This window comes from Cololabis saira, chromosome 14 (genome assembly GCF_033807715.1).
Source record: "Cololabis saira isolate AMF1-May2022 chromosome 14, fColSai1.1, whole genome shotgun sequence".
Classification (NCBI taxonomy): domain Eukaryota; kingdom Metazoa; phylum Chordata; class Actinopteri; order Beloniformes; family Belonidae; genus Cololabis; species Cololabis saira.
This window is the reverse complement of record NC_084600.1, coordinates 46516942-46537504: the sequence shown is the minus strand read 5'-3', so window position 1 is coordinate 46537504 and position 20563 is coordinate 46516942. Positions and strand designations below refer to the sequence as shown.

Sequence of the window (20563 nt, the reverse complement as noted above, 5' to 3'; positions counted from 1 at the left end):
ACCAGACGACAGGCTCCAGAGCAGAGATGTAGAGACTAGAGTACAGACTTAATCCTGTATGAATCCAGACAGGGACTGAATTCCAAAGCCTTGCATTTGATCATTGATTGTTCCCTATTTATCTCACTGTGGAATTGTGGGGGATCCACCTTTAAAACCACCTTAAATCACCTTAAATTCTCTGCTTTTCTGGAGGTTGGTAGCCGAAAAAATAAAGTTGATAATATAGGATAGGCCAGGGGTCGGCAACCCAACATGTTTTAGATTCATATTGGACAAAAAACACAAAAAACAAATATATCTGGAGCCGCAAAAAATGAAAGGTTTTGTATAATCCTTATAATGAAGACAACACATGCTGCATGTTTCTATATTAGTTAGAACTGGGGGAAGGGTTTATTATTCATTATGCACTTCGAGAAAAAAGTTGAAATGTCAAGAAAAAAGTCATAATTTTGAGAAAAAAGTCGAAATGTTGAGAAAAAAGTTGAAATGTCGAGATTAATGTTGAAGTACAATCTCTAGAAAAAAATCGAAATGTCGAGAAAAAAGTCAACATTTTGAGAAAAAAGTCGAAATGTCGAGATTAAAAAGGAAAGGAAAAAGGAAGAAAAAAGCGAACAAAAGGAAAAAAGGAAGAAAAAAAATGTAAAAAAAAAAAGGAAAAAAAAGAAGAAAAAAAGGAAAAAAAGGTCAAACATTTCTGAAAAAGCTCCAGGAGCCTCCAGGGCGGCGCTAAAGAGCCGCGGGTTGCCGAGCTGCTTTAGGGACTCGTAGAAATGTCAACGCTGTGCACAATGTTTTTTGGTGTTGTTTTTGTGTCATGATTGAATAAACTTCATTCATTCATTCACCGGTCGTTCCGTCTGCAGCGGAGGAGATGAACGTGGTGGGCGGAGCCTCCACGGCGGCCGACGCCCAGGACGACCCGGAGACCTGGAGCCCCGGAACCTTGAAGTTCTACGGAAGAGCCGAGCTCAAGACCTCCGACCACAGGTAGCTACGTAGCAGAGACCTCAGGTAGCTAGCAGAGACCTCAGGTAGCTAGCAGAGACCTCAGGTAGCTAGCAGAGACCTCAGGTAGCTAGCAGAGACCTCAGGTAGCTAGCAGAGACCTCAGGTAGCTAGCAGAGACCTCAGGTAGCTACGTAGCAGAGACCTCAGGTAGCTAGCAGAGACCTCAGGTAGCTACGTAGCAGAGACCACGGAGTATTTTAATTTGTGTACTCGCCGATACCGAGTACCGATCCGATACTTCTACCACGAAAACAACTAAAGGCTAAAAATGCAATGAATTGGAAGACAGGTTTTATTTGAAACAGATAAAGTCAATAAAAATGAATAAAATTAGTAGAATAACTTTCTTAAACAAAAAAATAATCTTTCTGTGTAAATAAAAAGTCTCCACACTGGCACTGTCTTCACATTTAAGAAAATATCAAACATATACCGTATCGGCCCAAATATAAGACGACCCTGATTATAAGACGACCCTGATTATAAGACGACCCTGATTATAAGACGACCTGATTATAAGACGACCCTGATTATAAGACGACCCTGATTATAAGACGACCCTGATTATAAGACGACTCTGAATATAAGACGACCCTGATTATAAGACGACCTGATTATAAGACGACCTGATTATAAGACGACCTGATTATAAGACGACCTGATTATAAGACGACCTGATTATAAGACGACCTGATTATAAGACGACCTGATTATAAGACGACCTGATTATAAGACGACCTGATTATAAGACGACCTGATTATAAGACGACCTGATTATAAGACGACCCTGATTATAAGACGACCTGATTATAAGACGACCCTGATTATAAGACGACTCTGAATATAAGACGACCCTGATTATAAGACGACCCTGATTATAAGACGACCCTGATTATAAGACGACCCTGATTATAAGACGACCCTGAATATAAGACGACCCTGATTATAAGACGACCCTGATTATAAGACGACCCTGATTATAAGACGACCCTGATTATAAGACGACCCTGATTATAAGACGACCCTGATTATAAGACGACTCTGAATATAAGACGACCTGATTATAAGACGACCCTGATTATAAGACGACTCTGAATATAAGACGACCCTGATTATAAGACGACCTGATTATAAGACGACCTGATTATAAGACGACCTGATTATAAGACGACCCTGATTATAAGACGACCCTGATTATAAGACGACCTGATTATAAGACGACCTGATTATAAGACGACCTGATTATAAGACGACCGTCTTTTTCAAATTTTCAAGTTTGAAAAAAAGACTTTTGTAACACCAAATTCAATTTTTATACAGAAAATAATTACAGTATTACAGTATTACACCACATTTCACAGCTGCTTTGCAATTGTTGAAGACTCATTTATCCCCATGTGTTGGAATCAGCCGGCCGGGCTTTAACCTGCCGATCTTCCACACACTTTTCTCCTGAGTGTCACAAAGTTTCTCCATTTTCTATTATCTCTTCTCTTATTTTCTTATCTTTTCTTTTCCGGTATTTTTTATTTTTCTTCTTTGTGACAGGGATACGTTTTAAAGATATCACCACCACTGACTGCAGCTCAGCATCTCCCCCTAGAGTCTCTAATCAGTAACTACAACAACAATGAAGTATCGATGCGTGGTATGGGAGAATGTTTGCGAGTACGAGTTTATGAGGCAAAGCAAGTTTATTTATATAGCACAATTCAACACAAGGTAATTCAAAGTGCTTTACATTGATATTAAAAGCGGAAAGACATAATTAGACAGTAAATAACAAAGAAAATGAAATAAAATTATGAGAAAAGAGGTAAAATAATAAAAAGCACAAGCAGTTTAAAACTAAGGGCAGTAGATCCAGCAGGTAAGTATTTAATGAAACAGTAATGTTTTTAGGCCTGTGTTTGAGGCCAAAATTAATCTTGGTAAGTCTAAATATAGTATATTTACTTAATCCTTTCTTTGAAAGAAGGTGAATATGAATTGGTTCATGGTGTTGTTTGTGTTGTTATTATGAACAGATAAGTTCAGAAGGAATCATTTTGTGTTGGTTTGTTGCCTTTTCTCTGCCCCTCCTTTCTTATGTCAGAGCGTCTGCAGTGATTTAATGATTGATTATTGATTTAATCAGTGATTAATGATTTAATGAGTGATTAATGAACCTGCAGCTGGAGGGAAGAGAGTGAGAGTGGGAAGCGGGACAGTTTTTTGACGCAAAGGGCAGATCGCAGAATTTATAATAAGATGCTTTTTGTCTTTTTATGGATACTTCTTGCAACAGAATAATCTGCTGAATTATTATTAAATTGCATCAACTTGGAGGTGACGCTGGATCCGCGTCTGTCTTTTGTTTTTGACTGTGTTGACCCGCTCAGTAGCGGCTCACTAAAGTTTGAAAGAGAAGCCGCAGCAGCCTGATTTAAAGGATCTACAGTTGGAGCAGAATCTACAGGAAGTTTGTTCCACCGTGAGGAGCAGAATAACTGAACGCTGCTGAACCTTGATGCTTCTTGAGATATGAGAGCAGTATCAGCCCCGATACTGATACCGATACCAGTATTGGTATCAAGACATCCCTAGTTCAGGGACCGGGTTCCTCCAGAACCAGAACTCCCTCTAACCCCTCTCGTCCCCCCCAGGCCGGTGGTGTCGGTGATGGACGTGGACGTCCTGGAGGTGGACCCTGAGGCCCGGCACCAGGTCTACAAGGACGTGATCGCCCTGCAGGGCCCGCCCGACGGAACCATCCTGGTGTCGCTCTGCTCGTCCGGGCCCAGCGACTTCTTCAGTGACGAGCTCATCGACGAGCTGCTGGACAAGTTCGCCCAGTTCGGAGAGGTTATTCTCATCAGGTGATTATAATTATTATAATAATCATTCTCATCAGGTAATAATAATTATAATAATAATAATTATTCTGATCAGGTAATAACAGAGGTTATTCTCATCAGGTAATGAAATTAAATATAATTATAATAATCATACTCATCAGGTAATTATAATAATTATAATAATTATTATTATTCTGATCAGGTAATTATAATGATTATAATAATAATGATGTTATTCTCATCAGGTAATAATTATTATTATTATAATAATTATACTGATCAGGTAATAACAGTAATAATAATTAAAGCTGCAGCAGTGATGAACGGGCCCTCGCACGTGCGATTTTCACCAATAAATGTCAAGGACTCAAAACTGAGTCCGATGACACCACCCATGACTCTTTATGTCAAACCATTCAAAAGTTCTGGTAGAAAGTAGGAACTATCAAATATGGACCAATCAGATGAAGGCGCACTTTTTGGCGTCTAGCGTTGCCACGGTAACACTTTTGACAGAGAAAAGTAATGCGTGTAGTTGCAAGATGGAGACGCACATTTTGATGTATAACACACCTGGGTGCACGTTACGGTTCGGGCTGAATTAACTGCAGAAGGAATGGCATAAATTGCGCCAAAATGACACCATTAATTCCAAATGTCCAACTTCCTGTTGGGTTTGGGCCATGGCTCCAAGAGACTTTTCTTTAAGTTGTGACATGATACAGGTGTGTAGCGATTTTCGTGCATGTACGTCAAACCGTATTGTGGGGCTTGAGTCACAAAGTTTTCTAGGGGGCGCTGTTGAGCCGTTAGGCCACGCCCATTAATGCAAACCATTAAATATCACATTTATCACTGTGGCAGAGAAGAGAAAAGAGAATAAAACAATTAAAAACAGCAACTAGGGAAAGAAAGTAAAACAGCATTGTTTAGTGATAAAATGCTTTGCTAAACAGAAATTGTTTTTAGTCCTTGACCATAATTGGTGCAAATTAGCCCCGCCCCTTCATCTGATTTGTCCATATGTAATAGTTCCTACTTTCTCATAAAAGAGAAAGTAGGAACTATTAAATATGTCATAGGACTTTGTTTTGAATCCTTGACTTTTATTGGTGAAAATTGCACGTGCGACGGCCCGTTCATCCGTTCATCGCTGCTGCAGCTTTAATTTATTTATTATTATAGGATATTATGTATTTGTTGATGTTTCCTGCAGGTTTGTGGAGGAGAAGATGTGGGTAACTTTCCTGGAAGGATACTCCGCGCTGGCCGCACTGTCGCTCAGCGCCTCCACGGTGAGTTACACGCTATAATCCATTAATAATCCATTAATAATCCCATAACACCATCAGTTAGATTATCAGGCCCACTCATGTTTCTATTCATACAAAAGGAATCAGATTACCCAGCATGCTCCTGGAGTTCAGGGGAAATCAGCTGATGTTTTGGACAGAATGATCTGGTAGATTTGTAGTCGAGACTAAACCAGAACCAAGACTAGTTAAGGTCAAGACTAGTTAAGGTCAAGACTAGTTAAGATCAAGACTAGTTAAGGTCAAGACTAGTTAAGATCAAGACTAGCTAAGATCAAGACTAGTTAAGGTCAAGACTAGTTAAGATCAAGACCACAAAAAACTGGTCTGGAGAACTACAAGTGTATGATCTGGTTACATCATGTAAAATGATTTAAAACACTTTAAGGTGCCGTGTGACATCAGGTCTAATCTGTGGACAGTAAACCTGGTTGGAACTGTTTATAGTTTATAGTTTTATTTGTTTTATTTATTAGGGCCTATTGTATCTGTAGGAGAAGTTTTTTTAAAAAAAGGAGTTAAAACTTTCCTGTTCAGGAAGGCTTTCCCAGGTCGCTTTTAGATGTTTTTATTATTTGTATCCTTTTTTTACTTCTAGTCTTTTGTGTCTTGATTTTTTTTCCTTGTTTATGTAAGCACTTTGAGATTATTCATGAAAAGTGCTCTACAAATAAAATTTATTATTATTATTATTATTATTATTATTATTATTATTATTATTATTATTATTATTATTATTATTATTATTATTATTATTATTATTATTATGTTATTATTATCCTCGTTTTCCTCGTTTTTATTTTTATTTTTCTTCCGACAAAAATTTTTTTCCCCCTAAACGTTCCCCAAAAGTCACCAAATTTTGCACCAATCCAGGCCTGGTGATAAATGTGATATTTAATGGTTTGCATTGATGGGCGTGGCCTAACGGCTCAACAGCGCCCCCTAGAAAACTTTGTTCCTCAAGCCCGACAATACGGTTTGACGTACATGAACGAAAATCGGTACACACCTGTATCATGTCGCAACTGAAAGAAAAGTCTCTTGGAGCCATGGCCCAAACCCAACAGGAAGTCGGCCATTTTGAATTAATCGTGTCATTTTGGCGCAATTTATGCCATTTCTTCGGCAGTTAATGCGGCCCGAACCGTAACGTGCAGACACCTGGCTGCACGTTAGACATCAAAATATGCGTCTAGATCAGGGCCTGGCAACCTGCTGCTCTTTAGTGCCGCCCTAGTGGCTCCTGGAGCTTTTTCAAAAATGTTTGACCTTTTTTTCCCTTTTTTTCTTCTTTTTTCCCTTTTTTATTTTTTTTTTTTTTTCTTCTTTTTTCCCTTTTTTATTTTTTTCCTTTTTTTCCTCTTTTTTTCTTCCTTTTTCCTTTCCTTTTTAATCTCGACATTTTGACTTTTTTATCCAAATTTTGACTTTTTTCTCGACATTTCAACTTTTTTCTCTCGACATTTTGTCTTTTTTATCGAGATTGAACTTCAACATTAATCTCGACATTTCAACTTTTTTCCTCAATTTCCACTTTTTCTCAACATTTTGAATTTTTTCTCGACATTTCGACTTTTTTCTCAAAGTGCATAATGAAAAAAAAATATTCCCCCAGTTATAACTAATATAGAAACATGCAGCATGTGTTTCCTTCATTCTAAGATGATACAAGACTGAATTCTTTGCGGCTCCAGACATATTTGTTTTTTGTGTTTTTGGTCCAATATGGCTCTAAAACATTTTGGTTTGCCGACCCCTGAATTAGATCCTGCGACGATGGGCATTACTTTTGTCAGTCAAAGCGTTACCGTGGCGACGCTAGACGCCAAAAAGCGCCCCCACCCTTCATCTGATTGGTCCATATTTGATAGTTCCTACTTTCTGCAGTAACTTTTGAATGGTTTGACATAAAGAGTCATGGTGGTGTCATCAGACTCTGTTTTGAGTCCTTGACTTTTATTGGTGAAAATTGCAGGTGCGAGGGCCCGTTCATCCGTTCATCGCTGCAGCAGCTTTAATTGTATTTATTTCTGGTCTCTCTGCAGGTTCTGGGGAAGATGATCGATATCCGTCTGCGGAGTCCCGGCTGGATCCGGAGTCTGGAGGAGGAAATGAGCGTGGATAGAATCTGCGGCAGCATCCCGACCTCGGCCAGCTCCACGCTGCTGGCTGAAGACGTGGACCTGGGGGACGACTACGATATGGAGGGTGAGGGGGTGAATCCTGGTTCTGAGAGCTGGGACTAGTGTTGTTTCTGTCAGCCTGTTTCAATTCTAGTTTTACCCTAATCCACGGGTGGCCAACCCGTGGCTCGCGGGCCACATACGGCTCTTTTCCTGGTGTCATGCAGCTATTTTCCTGGTGTCATGCAGCTCTTTTCCTGGTGTCATGCAGCTCTTTTCCTGGTGTCATGCAGCTCTTTTCCTGGTGTCATGCAGCTCTTTTCCTGGTGTTATGCAGCTCTTTTCCTGGTGTCATGCAGCTCTTTTCCTGGTGTCATGCAGCTCTTTTCCTGGTGTCATGCAGCTCTTTTCCTGGTGTCATGCAGCTCTTTTCTTGGTGTCATGCAGCTCTTTTCTTGGTGTCATACAGCTCTTTTCCTGGTGTCATACAGCTCTTTTCCTGGTGTCATGCAGCTCTTTTCCTGGTGTCATGCGGCTCTTTTCCTGGTGTCATGCAGCTCTTTTCTTGGTGTCATACGGTTCTTTTCCCAGAGTCATGCAGCTCTTTTCCTGGTGTCATGTGACTCTTTTCCTGGTGTCATTCGGCTCTTTTCCTGGTGTCATGCAGCTCTTTTCCCGGTGTCATGCAGCTCTTTTCCCGGTGTCATGCAGCTCTTTTCCTGGTGTCATACGGCTCTTTTCCCGGTGTCATGCAGCTCTTTTCCCGGTGTCATGCGGCTCTTTTCCCGGTGTCATGCGGCTCTTTTCCCGGAGTCATGCGGCTCTTTTCCTGGTGTCATGCGGCTCTTTTCCCGGAGTCATGCGGCTCTTTTCCTGGTGTCATGCAGCTCTTTTCCCGGAGTCATGCGGCTCTTTTCCCGGAGTCATGTGGCTCTTTTCCCGGAGTCATGCGGCTCTTTTCCTGGTGTCATGCGGCTCTTTTCCCGGAGTCATGCGGCTCTTTTCCTGGTGTCATGCAGCTCTTTTCCCGGTGTCATGCGGCTCTTTTCCCGGTGTCATACGGCTCTTTTCCCGGTGTCATGCGGCTCTTTTCCTGGTGTCATGCGGCTCTTTTCCTGGTGTCATGCAGCTCTTTTCCTGGTGTCATGCAGCTCTTTTCCTGGTGTCATGCAGCTCTTTTCCTGGTGTCATGCAGCTCTTTTCCTGGTGTCATGCAGCTCTTTTCCCGGTGTCATACAGCTCTTTTCCTGGTGTCATACGGCTCTTTTCCCGGTGTCATACGGCTCTTTTCCCGGTGTCATGCAGCTCTTTTCCCGGTGTCATGCAGCTCTTTTCCTGGTGTCATGCAGCTCTTTTCCTGGTGTAATGCAGCTCTTTTCCTGGTGTCATGCAGCTCTTTTCCTGGTGTCATGCAGCTCTTTTCCCGGTGTCATACAGCTCTTTTCCTGGTGTCATGCAGCTCTTTTCCTGGTGTCATGCAGCTCTTTTCCCGGTGTCATGCAGCTCTTTTCCTGGTGTCATGCAGCTCTTTTCCTGGTGTCATGCAGCTCTTTTCCTGGTGTAATGCAGCTCTTTTCCTGGTGTAATGCAGCTCTTTTCCTGGTGTCATGCAGCTCTTTTCCTGGTGTCATGCAGCTCTTTTCCTGGTGTCATACGGCTCTTTTCCCGGTGTCATACGGCTCTTTTCCCGGTGTCATGCAGCTCTTTTCCCGGTGTCATACGGCTCTTTTCCCGGTGTCATGCAGCTCTTTTCCCGGTGTCATACGGCTCTTTTCCCGGTGTCATGCGGCTCTTTTCCTGGTGTAATGCAGCTCTTTTCCTGGTGTCATGCAGCTCTTTTCCCGGTGTCATACAGCTCTTTTCCTGGTGTCATACGGCTCTTTTCCCGGTGTCATACGGCTCTTTTCCCGGTGTAATGTAGCTCTTTTCCTGGTGTCATGCAGCTCTTTTCCCGGTGTCATGCGGCTCTTTTCCCGGTGTAATGTAGCTCTTTTCCTGGTGTCATGCAGCTCTTTTCCCGGTGTCATGCGGCTCTTTTCCCGGTGTAATGTAGCTCTTTTCCTGGTGTCATGCAGCTCTTTTCCCGGTGTCATGCGGCTCTTTTCCCGGTGTAATGTAGCTCTTTTCCTGGTGTCATACGGCTCTTTTCCTGATGTCATACGGCTCTTTTCCCGGTGTCATACGGCTCTTTTCCCGGTGTCATACGGCTCTTTTCCTGGTGTCATGCAGCTCTTTTCCTGGTGTCATGCAGCTCTTTTCCTGGTGTCATGCAGCTCTTTTCCCGGTGTCATGCAGCTCTTTTCCCGGTGTCATGCAGCTCTTTTCCTGGTGTCATACGGCTCTTTTCCCGGTGTCATGCAGCTCTTTTCCCGGTGTCATGCGGCTCTTTTCCTGGTGTCATGCGGCTCTTTTCCCGGAGTCATGCGGCTCTTTTCCTGGTGTCATGCGGCTCTTTTCCCGGAGTCATGCGGCTCTTTTCCTGGTGTCATGCAGCTCTTTTCCCGGTGTCATGCGGCTCTTTTCCTGGTGTCATGCAGCTCTTTTCCCGGTGTCATGCAGCTCTTTTCCCGGTGTCATGCGGCTCTTTTCCTGGTGTCATGCAGCTCTTTTCCCGGTGTCATGCGGCTCTTTTCCTGGTGTCATGCAGCTCTTTTCCCGGTGTCATGCAGCTCTTTTCCCGGTGTCATGCGGCTCTTTTCCTGGTGTCATGCAGCTCTTTTCCTGGTGTCATGCGGCTCTTTTCCCGGAGTCATGCGGCTCTTTTCCTGGTGTCATGCGGCTCTTTTCCCGGAGTCATGCGGCTCTTTTCCTGGTGTCATGCAGCTCTTTTCCCGGTGTCATGCGGCTCTTTTCCCGGTGTAATGTAGCTCTTTTCCTGGTGTCATGCAGCTCTTTTCCCGGTGTCATGCGGCTCTTTTCCCGGTGTAATGTAGCTCTTTTCCTGGTGTCATGCAGCTCTTTTCCCGGTGTCATACGGCTCTTTTCCTGATGTCATACGGCTCTTTTCCCGGTGTCATGCGGCTCTTTTCCCGGTGTCATACGGCTCTTTTCCTGGTGTCATGCAGCTCTTTTCCCGGTGTCATGCAGCTCTTTTCCCGGAGTCATGCGGCTCTTTTCCTGGTGTCATGCGGCTCTTTTCCCGGAGTCATGCGGCTCTTTTCCTGGTGTCATGCAGCTCTTTTCCTGGTGTCATACGGCTCTTTTCCTGATGTCATACGGCTCTTTTCCTGGTGTCATGCAGCTCTTTTCAGGGAGTGAGGGATCATGGGTATTTTTACGTCTCAGAGAGAGCAGGGAGTGAGGGATCATGGGTAGTTGATGGAGTGAAGGATCATGGGTAGTTGGTCTTTACAGTAACACAGGAACCAATCGTGGCTCTGACTGGTTGGACACCGCTGTTCTACGATATTGCATTATATATTTTATTATTGTTATCGTCACATGAGCATTATTTTCGTCTCGTCTTGTTTCCCTCAGGTGATAAAGGTTCGTTGAGAATGTTATTTGGTTTTATTCTCTGTGTTTCCAGGGGACGTGGACGAGGAGCTGGAGCAGATCCTCCCCCAGCACCTGCAGCCCGGGTCCGGGTCGGGGTCGGGGTCTGGCCCGGGCTCGTCCCCCCTGGCCTCCCCCCGGGGAAGCCCCTGCCCCTCCCCCACCCACGGGGAAGCCCCCAGCCGGCCCGGCCGCTCCCAGCACCCACGCAGACCCTCGCAGGGTAAGACCCGGATCTGACGGGGACCAGTACCGGGACCGGGACCCGGTTCTGACAGGGTCTCCATTGATACCAAACATAAACGTTATAAATGTTTTACATGCTTTACATTAAAGCATTTACATTTGAGGGATGTTTTTAGCCTGTTATTGTATTATATTATATTATTATATATATTATATAATAATAAAACTATTATGATGATGATTTAGTTTATATTATTATATATATTATTATTTATAATATTGTATATATTATTGTATATATTATTATATATATTATATATATCATTGTATATATTATTGTATATATAATAAAATATATTATCATATATATTGTATAATAATAAACTATATGATGATGGCTTTAGTTGATATTATTATATATTATTAGTGCCACGGCCCCCGGCCAGAGGCACGACTCCTCCAAAGCTATGCAATAGCAAGGAGGAGTAGGCCTCTGGCCGGAGGCCAGAGGCACTATTGTTATTCTGCGGGTTTATTAGTGCCACGGCTGCGCCACGTGGCACTCCTCCTCCATTGAGCTGCGCAAGCTCAATGGAGGCGGAGTGCCTCGTGCGCAGCACGAGGCACTCATACTATTGCTCAGGCTTATTATTATTATTATATATTCTTCCGTAAAAACTTCGGCGCGTAACTAGTCCCGCAGCTTTGAGAAAACGCGAAAAGTAAAAACGTAGAAACGTGCGCCTTACTCGGGAATCGATTGGTATGACTTTTATTAGCGATTGGCGTGCACGTTTTTGCGCAACGTGCACAAACGTGCGCTTTTTGCCCCATCCGGAACGCATTGCGTGAAGTTTGGGGCCTCACCACTCGCACACCGTTACTCGAAAAATTATGAACCGATTTAGAAAGTTGTAGGCCCTGAATTTAACTACAGTCCTGTGGATTTTCAGAACGATGGCACGAATAGTTTTTGCACGAAGTGCAAAAACATTTCCAAATTTCCAAACTAATGGGGAGATTTTCCCATGTATTTGTATGGGGCAGCATTTCACACTGTGCGTGGGAGGAGGTTAAAAAAAAAAAAAAAACACCTTTTTTCTGAGTCACGTATCTTTCTCATACTTGCACGTAGAAACGTCATTCAAACTTCAAAACGGAGGAAAACTTCTCTTCTCTCTCCAAACCCCGGACTGTTTTTTCCTAAAATGTACACTTTTCAAGATATGAGCGCTCAAGCGAGGACTGGAAATCACTTTTTTGTCAAATCTTCAGTGCGGTTCGAATTCATTAGAGTGGAGAGACTTTCGAAAAATGATCATAATTTTTATTTGTAACTCGAGCTCACGGGCAAACCGTATAAGCTAGAAAGATAATTTTTGGTCAGAATGTAGACATGGATGTTGAGATTCATAAAATGTGACTTTGACATGCGTGGTGTGCACACAATTTTAACGGGGGGCCCAACAGACACGCCAAATCCTGTCTCGCTCTCCATTGAGTCCCATGTTAAATGAAGTTTTCTTCAAAAAAATCTCATTTTTGTTTTCGAATTGCCGTTACTAACACATTTTAAGGAATATCTGAATGAAAATAAGATTGACAGAATGTTCTGGGTTCTCCGTCTCTCACGATGTTTTCATTTTTCTGCTAAGAGCTACGGTTTGACCGCAAAGTGGAGTGATTTGAGGTTTGTCACAACCGAAAATCTAGCTGTCATTCCCGCTCCCTCTGTATCAGGTTCTTGTTGCCCCTAACAACCAGAACTCAGGTGTACTGATTAGACTGACCCAGACCTTGTCACATGACACAGTCATTACAGACTTCATGTAATATAACCTGGATAATGGAGAAATCTGAACCCTGACCTTTTGACCTTACATGATCCCCAGTCCTGCTGGGAACAGGTTCATTGGATATATGTGTATATTATTATTATTATACATATAAATATTTACATTTGTATATTATATATACAAATTAGCCCCGCCCCTTCTTGTGATTGGCCGATACGTTATAGTCCAATATCTTTTGAATGGTTTGACATACAGAGACATGGGTGGTGTCAAATGACTAAGTATCGAGTCCCTGACCCTCATTGGTGACAATTAGCCACGCCCCTTCTTCTGATTGGCCGATACGTTATAGTCCAATATCTTTTGAATGGTTTGACATACAGAGACATGGGTGGTGTCAAATGACTAAGTATGGAGTCCCTGACCCTCATTGGTGCAAATTAGCCCCGCCCCTTCTTCTGATTGGCCGATACGTTATAGTCCAATATCTTTTGAATGGTTTGACATACAGAGACATGGGTGGTGTCAAATGACTAAGTATCGAGTCCCTGACCCTCATTGGTGCAAATTAGCCACGCCCCTTATTCTGATTGGCTGATACGTTATAGTCCAATATCTTTTGAATGGTTTGACATACAGAGACATGGGTGGTGTCAAATGACTAAGTATCGAGTCCCTGACCCTCATTGGTGCAAATTAGCCCCGCCCCTTCTTCTGATTGGCTGATACGTTATAGTCCAATATCTTTTGAATGGATTGACATACAGAGACATGGGTGGTGTCAAATGACTAAGTATCGAGTCCCTGACCCTCATTGGTGCAAATTAGCCCCGCCCCTTCTTCTGATTGGCTGATACGTTAAAGTCCAATATCTTTTGAATGGTTTGACATACAGAGACATGGGTGGTGTCAAATGACTAAGTATCGAGTCCCTGACCCTCATTGGTGCAAATTAGCCCCGCCCCTTCTTCTGATTGGCCGATACGTTATAGTCCAATATCTTTTGAATGGTTTGACATACAGAGTCATGGATGATGTCATATTAATCAGTATATTAATCAGTATATTAATCAGTATATTATTCAGTATCGAGCCCCGCGATCATCCGGCAGTAGTCCGTGGCACTTCAAAATTTCCCGGGAATTTTGGTCTAGTTCAACTTATTCCTCTTCCGGACAACTTTCGGTTCGCTACTCCTCCTAGAGCTTTGAGAAAACGCGAAAAGTAAAAACGTAGAAACATGCGCCTTAATCGGGAATCGTGTGCTATGACTTTTATAAGCAATTGGCGTGCACGTTTTTGCGCAACGTGCACAAACGTGCGCGCTAAAACCCATCCGGAATGCATTGGGAGAACTTTGGGGCCTCACCAATCGCACACGGTTACTCGAAAAATTCTGAACCAAATTAGAAAGTTGTAGGCCCTGAATTTAACTACAGTCCTGTGGATTTTCAGAGCGATGGCACAAATAGTTTTTGCACGAAGTGCAAAAACATTTCCAAATTTCCCAAACTAATGGGGAGATCACGTCCCATGCATTCCTATGGCGCCATTCAAAGCGGATGGGAGAAAAAAGACGAAATTCACCTTTTTTCTCAGTCACGTATCTTTCTCATACTTGCACGTAGAAATGTCATTCAAACTTCAAAACGGAGGAAAACTTCTCTTCTCTCTCTGAACCTGGAACTGTTTTTTCCTAAAATGTACACTTTTCAAGATATGAGCGCTCAAGCGAGGACTGGAAATCACTTTTTTGTCAAATCTTCAGTGCGGTTCGAATTCATTAGAGTGGAGAGACTTTCGAAAAATGATCATAATTTTTATTTGTAACTCGAGCTCACGGGCAAACCGTAAAAGCTAGAAAGATAATTTTTGGTCAGAATGTAGACATAGATGTTGAGATTCATAAAATGTGACTTTGACAGGCGTGGTGTGCACACAATTTTAACGGGGGGCCCAACAGACACGCCAAATCCTGTATCGCTCTCCATTCACTCCCATTTTAAATGAAGTTTTCTTAAAAAAAATCTCACTTTTGTTTTCGAATTGCCGTTACTAACGCATTTTAAGGAATATCTGTATGAAAATAACATTTAGATAATCTGGTAGGTTCTCTGTTTCTCAAAATGTTTTCGTTTTTCTGCTAAGAGCTACGGTTTGATTACAAGGTGAAGTTATTTCAGGCTTGTCAAAACCAAAAATCTCTGTATATTCTCTGTATACAGTAGTAAGCTTTTTTTTAAGGTTTTGTTGCCCGGCAACCGGAGCTCAGCTGTTGACTGATTAGGCTGACCCAGAACTGGTCACATGACCCATTCAGTACAGACTTCATAGTATAACCTGGAAAATGGAGAAATCTGAACCCTGACCTTCATCATCCTCTTACTCCTCCTCCTCCTCTTCCTCTTCTTCCTCCTCTTCCTCCTCTTCTTCCTCCTCCTCCTCCTCCTCCTCCTCCTCCTCCTCTTCCTCCTCCTCCTCCTCCTCTTCCTTCCATCCCTCCATCATCCCTCCATCCATCCATCCATCCATCATCCATCCATCCATCCCTCCATCCATCCATCCCTCCATCCATCCATCATCCATCCATCATCCATCCATCCATCCATCAATCATCCATCATCCATCCAGCCATCCATCCATCCATCCATCAATCATCCATCATCCATCCATCCATCCATCATCCATCCATCATCCATCCTTCCATCATCCATCCATCATCCATCCATCCATCATCCATCCATCATCCCTCCATCCTTCCATCATCCATCCATCCATCCATCATCCATCCATCCATCCATCCATCCATCCATCCATCCATCCATCATCCATCCATCCATCCATCCATCCATCATCCCTCCATCCATCCATCATCCATCCATCCATTATCAGTCCATCCATCCATCCATCCATCCATCATCCATCAATCCATCATCCATCCATCCATCCATCCATCCATCCATCATCCATCATCCATCATCCATCCATCCATCCAACCATCATCCCTCCATCCATCATCCATCCATCCATCCAACCATCATCCCTCCATCCATCCATCATACATCCATCCAACCATCATCCCTCCATCCATCCATCCATCATCCATCCATCCATCCATCCATCATCCATCCATCCATCCATCATCCCTCCATCCATCCATCATACATCCATCCAACCATCATCCCTCCATCCATCCATCCATCATCCATCCATCCATCATACATCCATCCATCCATCATCCATCCATCCATCCATCATCCCTCCATACATCCCTCCATCCATCCATCATCCATCATCCCTCCATCCATCATCCATCCATCATCCATCATCCATCCACCATCCATCCATCATCCATCCATCCATCATCCCTCCATCCATCCATCCATCCATCCATCCATCCATCCATCATCCATCCATCCATCATCCATCCATCATCCATCCATCATCCATCCATCATCCATCCATCCATCCATCCATCATCAGTCCATCCATCCATCCATCCATCCATCCATCCATCCATCCATCCATCATCCATCCATCCATCCATCATCCATCCATCCATCATCCATCCATCCATCCATCCATCCATCCATCCATCATCAGTCCATCCATCCATCCATCCATCCATCCATCCATCCATCCATCCATCCATCCATCCATCATCCATCCATCCATCCATCCATCATCCATCATCCATCCATCCATCCATCCAACCAACCATCATCCCTCCATCCATCCATCATCCATCCATCATCCATCCATCCATCATCCATCCATCATCCATCCATCCCTCCATCCATCAATCATCCATCCATCCATCATCCATCCATCCACCCATCCATCCATCCATCATCCATCCATCATCCATCCATCCATCATCCATCCATCCATCATCCATCATCCATCCATCCATCATCCATCCATCCATCCATCCATCATCCATCCATCCATCCATCCATCATCCATCCATCATCCATCCATCCATCATCCATCTATCATCCATCCATCATCCATCCATCATCCATCCATCATCCATCCATCCATCCATCATCAGTCCATCCATCCATCCATCCATCCATCCATCCATCCATCCATCCATCCATCATCCATCCATCCATCATCCATCCATCCATCCATCATCCATCCATCCATCCATCCATCATCAGTCCATCCATCCATCCATCCATCCATCCATCCATCCATCCATCCATCCATCCATCCATCATCCATCATCCATCCATCCATCCATCCATCATCCATCATCCATCCATCCATCCATCCAACCAACCATCATCCCTCCATCCATCCATCATCCATCCATCATCCATCCATCCATCATCCATCCATCATCCATCCATCCCTCCATCCATCAATCATCCATCCATCCATCATCCATCCATCCACCCATCCATCCATCCATCATCCATCCATCATCCATCATCCATCCATCATCCATCCATCATCCATCCATCCATCCATCCATCATCCATCCATCATCCATCCATCCATCATCCATCTATCATCCATCCATCCATCATCCATCCATCCATCCATCATCCATCCATCATCCATCCATCCATCCATCATCCATCAATCATCCATCCATCCATCCATCATCCATCCATCCCTCCATCCATCCATCATCCATCCATCATCCATCCATCCATCATCCCTCCATCATCCATCCATCATCCATCCATCCATCCATCATCCATCCATCCATCCATCATCCATCCATCATCCATCCATCCATCATCCATCCATCATCCATCCATCCATCCATCATCCATCCATCCATCATCCATCCATCCATCATCCATCCATCCATCATCCATCCATCCATCATCCATCCATCATCCATCCATCCATCCACAGTATATACAGCATAATACAGTATACACTTCCGGGTCATGTGACCCAGAACTGGTCACATGACCCAGGGAATGCACATTAGCCCCACCCCTTCTTCTGATTGGCTGATACGTTAAAGTCCAATATCTTTTGAATGGTTTGACATACAGATTTATGGGTGGTGTCAAATGACTAAGTATCGAGTCCCTGACCCTCATTGGTGCAAATTAGCCACGCCCCTTCTTCTGATTGGCCGATACGTTAAAGTCCAATATCTTTTGAATGGTTTGACATACAGAGACATGGGTGGTGTCAAATGACTAAGTATGGAGTCCCTGACCCTCATTGGTGCAAATTAGCCCCGCCCCTTCTTCTGATTGGCTGATACGTTAAAGTCCAATATCTTTTGAATGGTTTGACATACAGAGACATGGGTGGTGTCAAATGACTAAGTATGGAGTCCCTGACCCTCATTGGTGCTAATTAGCCCCGCCCCTTCTTCTGATTGGCCGATACGTTAAAGTCCAATATCTTTTGAATGGTTTGACATACAGATTTATGGGTGGTGTCAAATGACTAAGTATGGAGTCCCTGACCCTCATTGGTGCAAATTAGCCACGCCCCTTCTTCTGATTGGCTGATACGTTAAAGTCCAATATCTTTTGAATGGTTTGACATACAGAGACATGGGTGGTGTCAAATGACTAAGTATCGAGTCCCTGACCCTCATTGGTGCAAATTAGCCACGCCCCTTCTTCTGATTGGCTGATACGTTGAAGTCCAATATCTTTTGAATGGTTTGACATACAGAGACATGGGTGGTGTCAAATGACTAAGTATGGAGTCCCTGACCCTCATTGGTGCAAATTAGCCCCGCCCCTTCTTCTGATTGGCTGATACGTTAAAGTCCAATATCTTTTGAATGGTTTGACATACAGAGACATGGGTGGTGTCAAATGACTAAGTATGGAGTCCCTGACCCTCATTGGTGCAAATTAGCCCCGCCCCTTCTTCTGATTGGCCGATACGTTATAGTCCAATATCTTTTGAATGGTTTGAGATACAGAGTCATGAATGATGTCATATTAATCAGTATCGAGTCCTTGATCTTCATGGGTGCATCCCGCGATCATCCGGCAGTAGTCCGTGGCACTTCAAAATTTCCCGGGAATTTTGGTCTAGTTAGTGCCACGGCTGCGCCACGTGGCACTCCTCCTCCATTGAGCTTCGCAATGGAGGAGGAGTGCCTCGTGCGCAGCACGAGGCACTCTTAATATTGCTCAGGCTTATTATTATTATTAGTGCCACGGCTGCGCCACGTGGCACTCCTCCTCCATTGAGATGCGCAAGCTCAATGGAGGAGGAGTGCCTCGTGCGCAGCACGAGGCACTCTTACTATTGCTCAGGCTTATTATTTATTCCATATTCTTCCGTATAAACTTCGGCGCGTAACTAGTCCCACAGCTTTGAGAAAACGCGAAAAGTAAAAACGTAGAAACGTGCGACTTAATCGGGAATCGATTGGTATGACTTTTATTAGCGATTGGCGTGCACGTTTTTGCGCAACGTGCACAAACGTGCGCTTTTTGCCCCATCCGGAACGCATTGCGTGAACTTTGGGGCCTCACCACTCGCACACCGTTACTCGAAAAATTCTGAACCGATTTAGAAAGTTGTAGGCCCTGAATTTAACTACAGTCCTGTGGATTTTCAGAACGATGGCAAGAATAGTTTTTGCACGAAGTGCAAAAACATTTCCAAATTTCCAAACTAATGGGGAAGATTTTCCCATGCATTTCAATGGCGCCATTATAAGCGGATGGGAAAATGTTGAGAAAAAAAAGACAAAATTCACCTTTTTTCCGAGTCACGTATCTTTCTCATACTTGGACGTAGAAACGTCATTCAGACTTCAAAACGGAGGAAAACTTCTCTTCTCTCTCCAAACCCCGGACTGTTTTTTCCTAAAATGTACACTTTTCAAGATATGAGCGCTCAAGCGAGGACTGGAAATCACTTTTTTGTCAAATCTACAGTGCGGTTCTAATTGATCAGAGTGCGAGAGACTTTGAAAAAATGACCATAATTTTTATTTGTAACTTGAGCTCACGGCCGAACCGTAAAAGCTAGAAAGATAATCTTTGGTCAGAATATAGACATAGGTGTTGTGATTTATAAAATGTGACTTTGACAGGCGTGGTGTGCACAAAATTTGACCGGGGGGCCCAACAGACACGCCAAATCCTGTCTTTCTCTCCATTGACTCCCATGTTAAATAACGTTTTCTTCAAAAAAATCTCATTTTTGTTTTCGAATTGCCGTTACTAACACATTTTAAGGAATATCTGAATAAAATTAAGATTGTCAGAATCTTCCGGGTTCTGTCTCTCTCACGATGTCTTTGTTTTTCTGCTAGGAGCTACAGTTTGATTACAAGGTGAAGTTATTTGAGGCTTGTCAAATCCGAAGAACTAGCTGAGTCATTCCAATACAATATACACTACCATACTTCCGGGTCATGTGACCCAGAACTAGTCACATGACCCACTCAATGCAGACTTCATAATACTTTACCTTGGATAATGGAGGAATCTGAACCCTGACCTTTTGACCTTACATGATCCCCAGTCCTGCTGGGGACAGGTTCATGGGATATATATGTATATTATTATTATTATACATATAAATATTTACATTTGTATATTATATATACATATTAGCCCCGCCCCTTCTTCTGATTGGCCGATACGTTATAGTCCAATATCTTTTGAATGGTTTGACATAGAGACTCACGGGTGGTATCAAATGACTAAGTATCGAGCCCCTGACCCTCATTGGTGCAAATTAGCCCCGCCCCTTCTTCTGATTGGCTGATACGTTAAAGTCCAATATCTTTTGAATGGTTTGACATACAGAGACATGGGTGGTGTCAAATGACTAAG

General features: G+C 43.4%; 2 protein-coding genes across 11 annotated transcripts in view; one reads left to right on the top strand and one right to left on the bottom strand.

The window, feature by feature from the left end:
* LOC133460143 (RNA-binding protein Nova-1-like) overlaps positions 1 to 20563 on the bottom strand; it is a 434537-nt gene that overhangs the window by 256075 nt on the left and 157899 nt on the right. The gene's annotated exons all lie outside the window — the stretch shown is intronic.
* The window catches only part of LOC133460137 (synaptojanin-1-like), a 99036-nt gene that overhangs the window by 54784 nt on the left and 23689 nt on the right, over positions 1 to 20563 (top strand). For all 10 annotated transcript variants that reach the window (XM_061740682.1, XM_061740683.1, XM_061740684.1 and 7 more), the window contains 5 exons: positions 873 to 996; positions 3663 to 3875; positions 5071 to 5149; positions 7216 to 7378; positions 10823 to 11011. In XM_061740682.1, coding sequence (XP_061596666.1) covers positions 873 to 996; positions 3663 to 3875; positions 5071 to 5149; positions 7216 to 7378; positions 10823 to 11011 — 768 coding nt within the window. The remainder of the gene's footprint in view (positions 1 to 872; positions 997 to 3662; positions 3876 to 5070; positions 5150 to 7215; positions 7379 to 10822; positions 11012 to 20563) is intronic.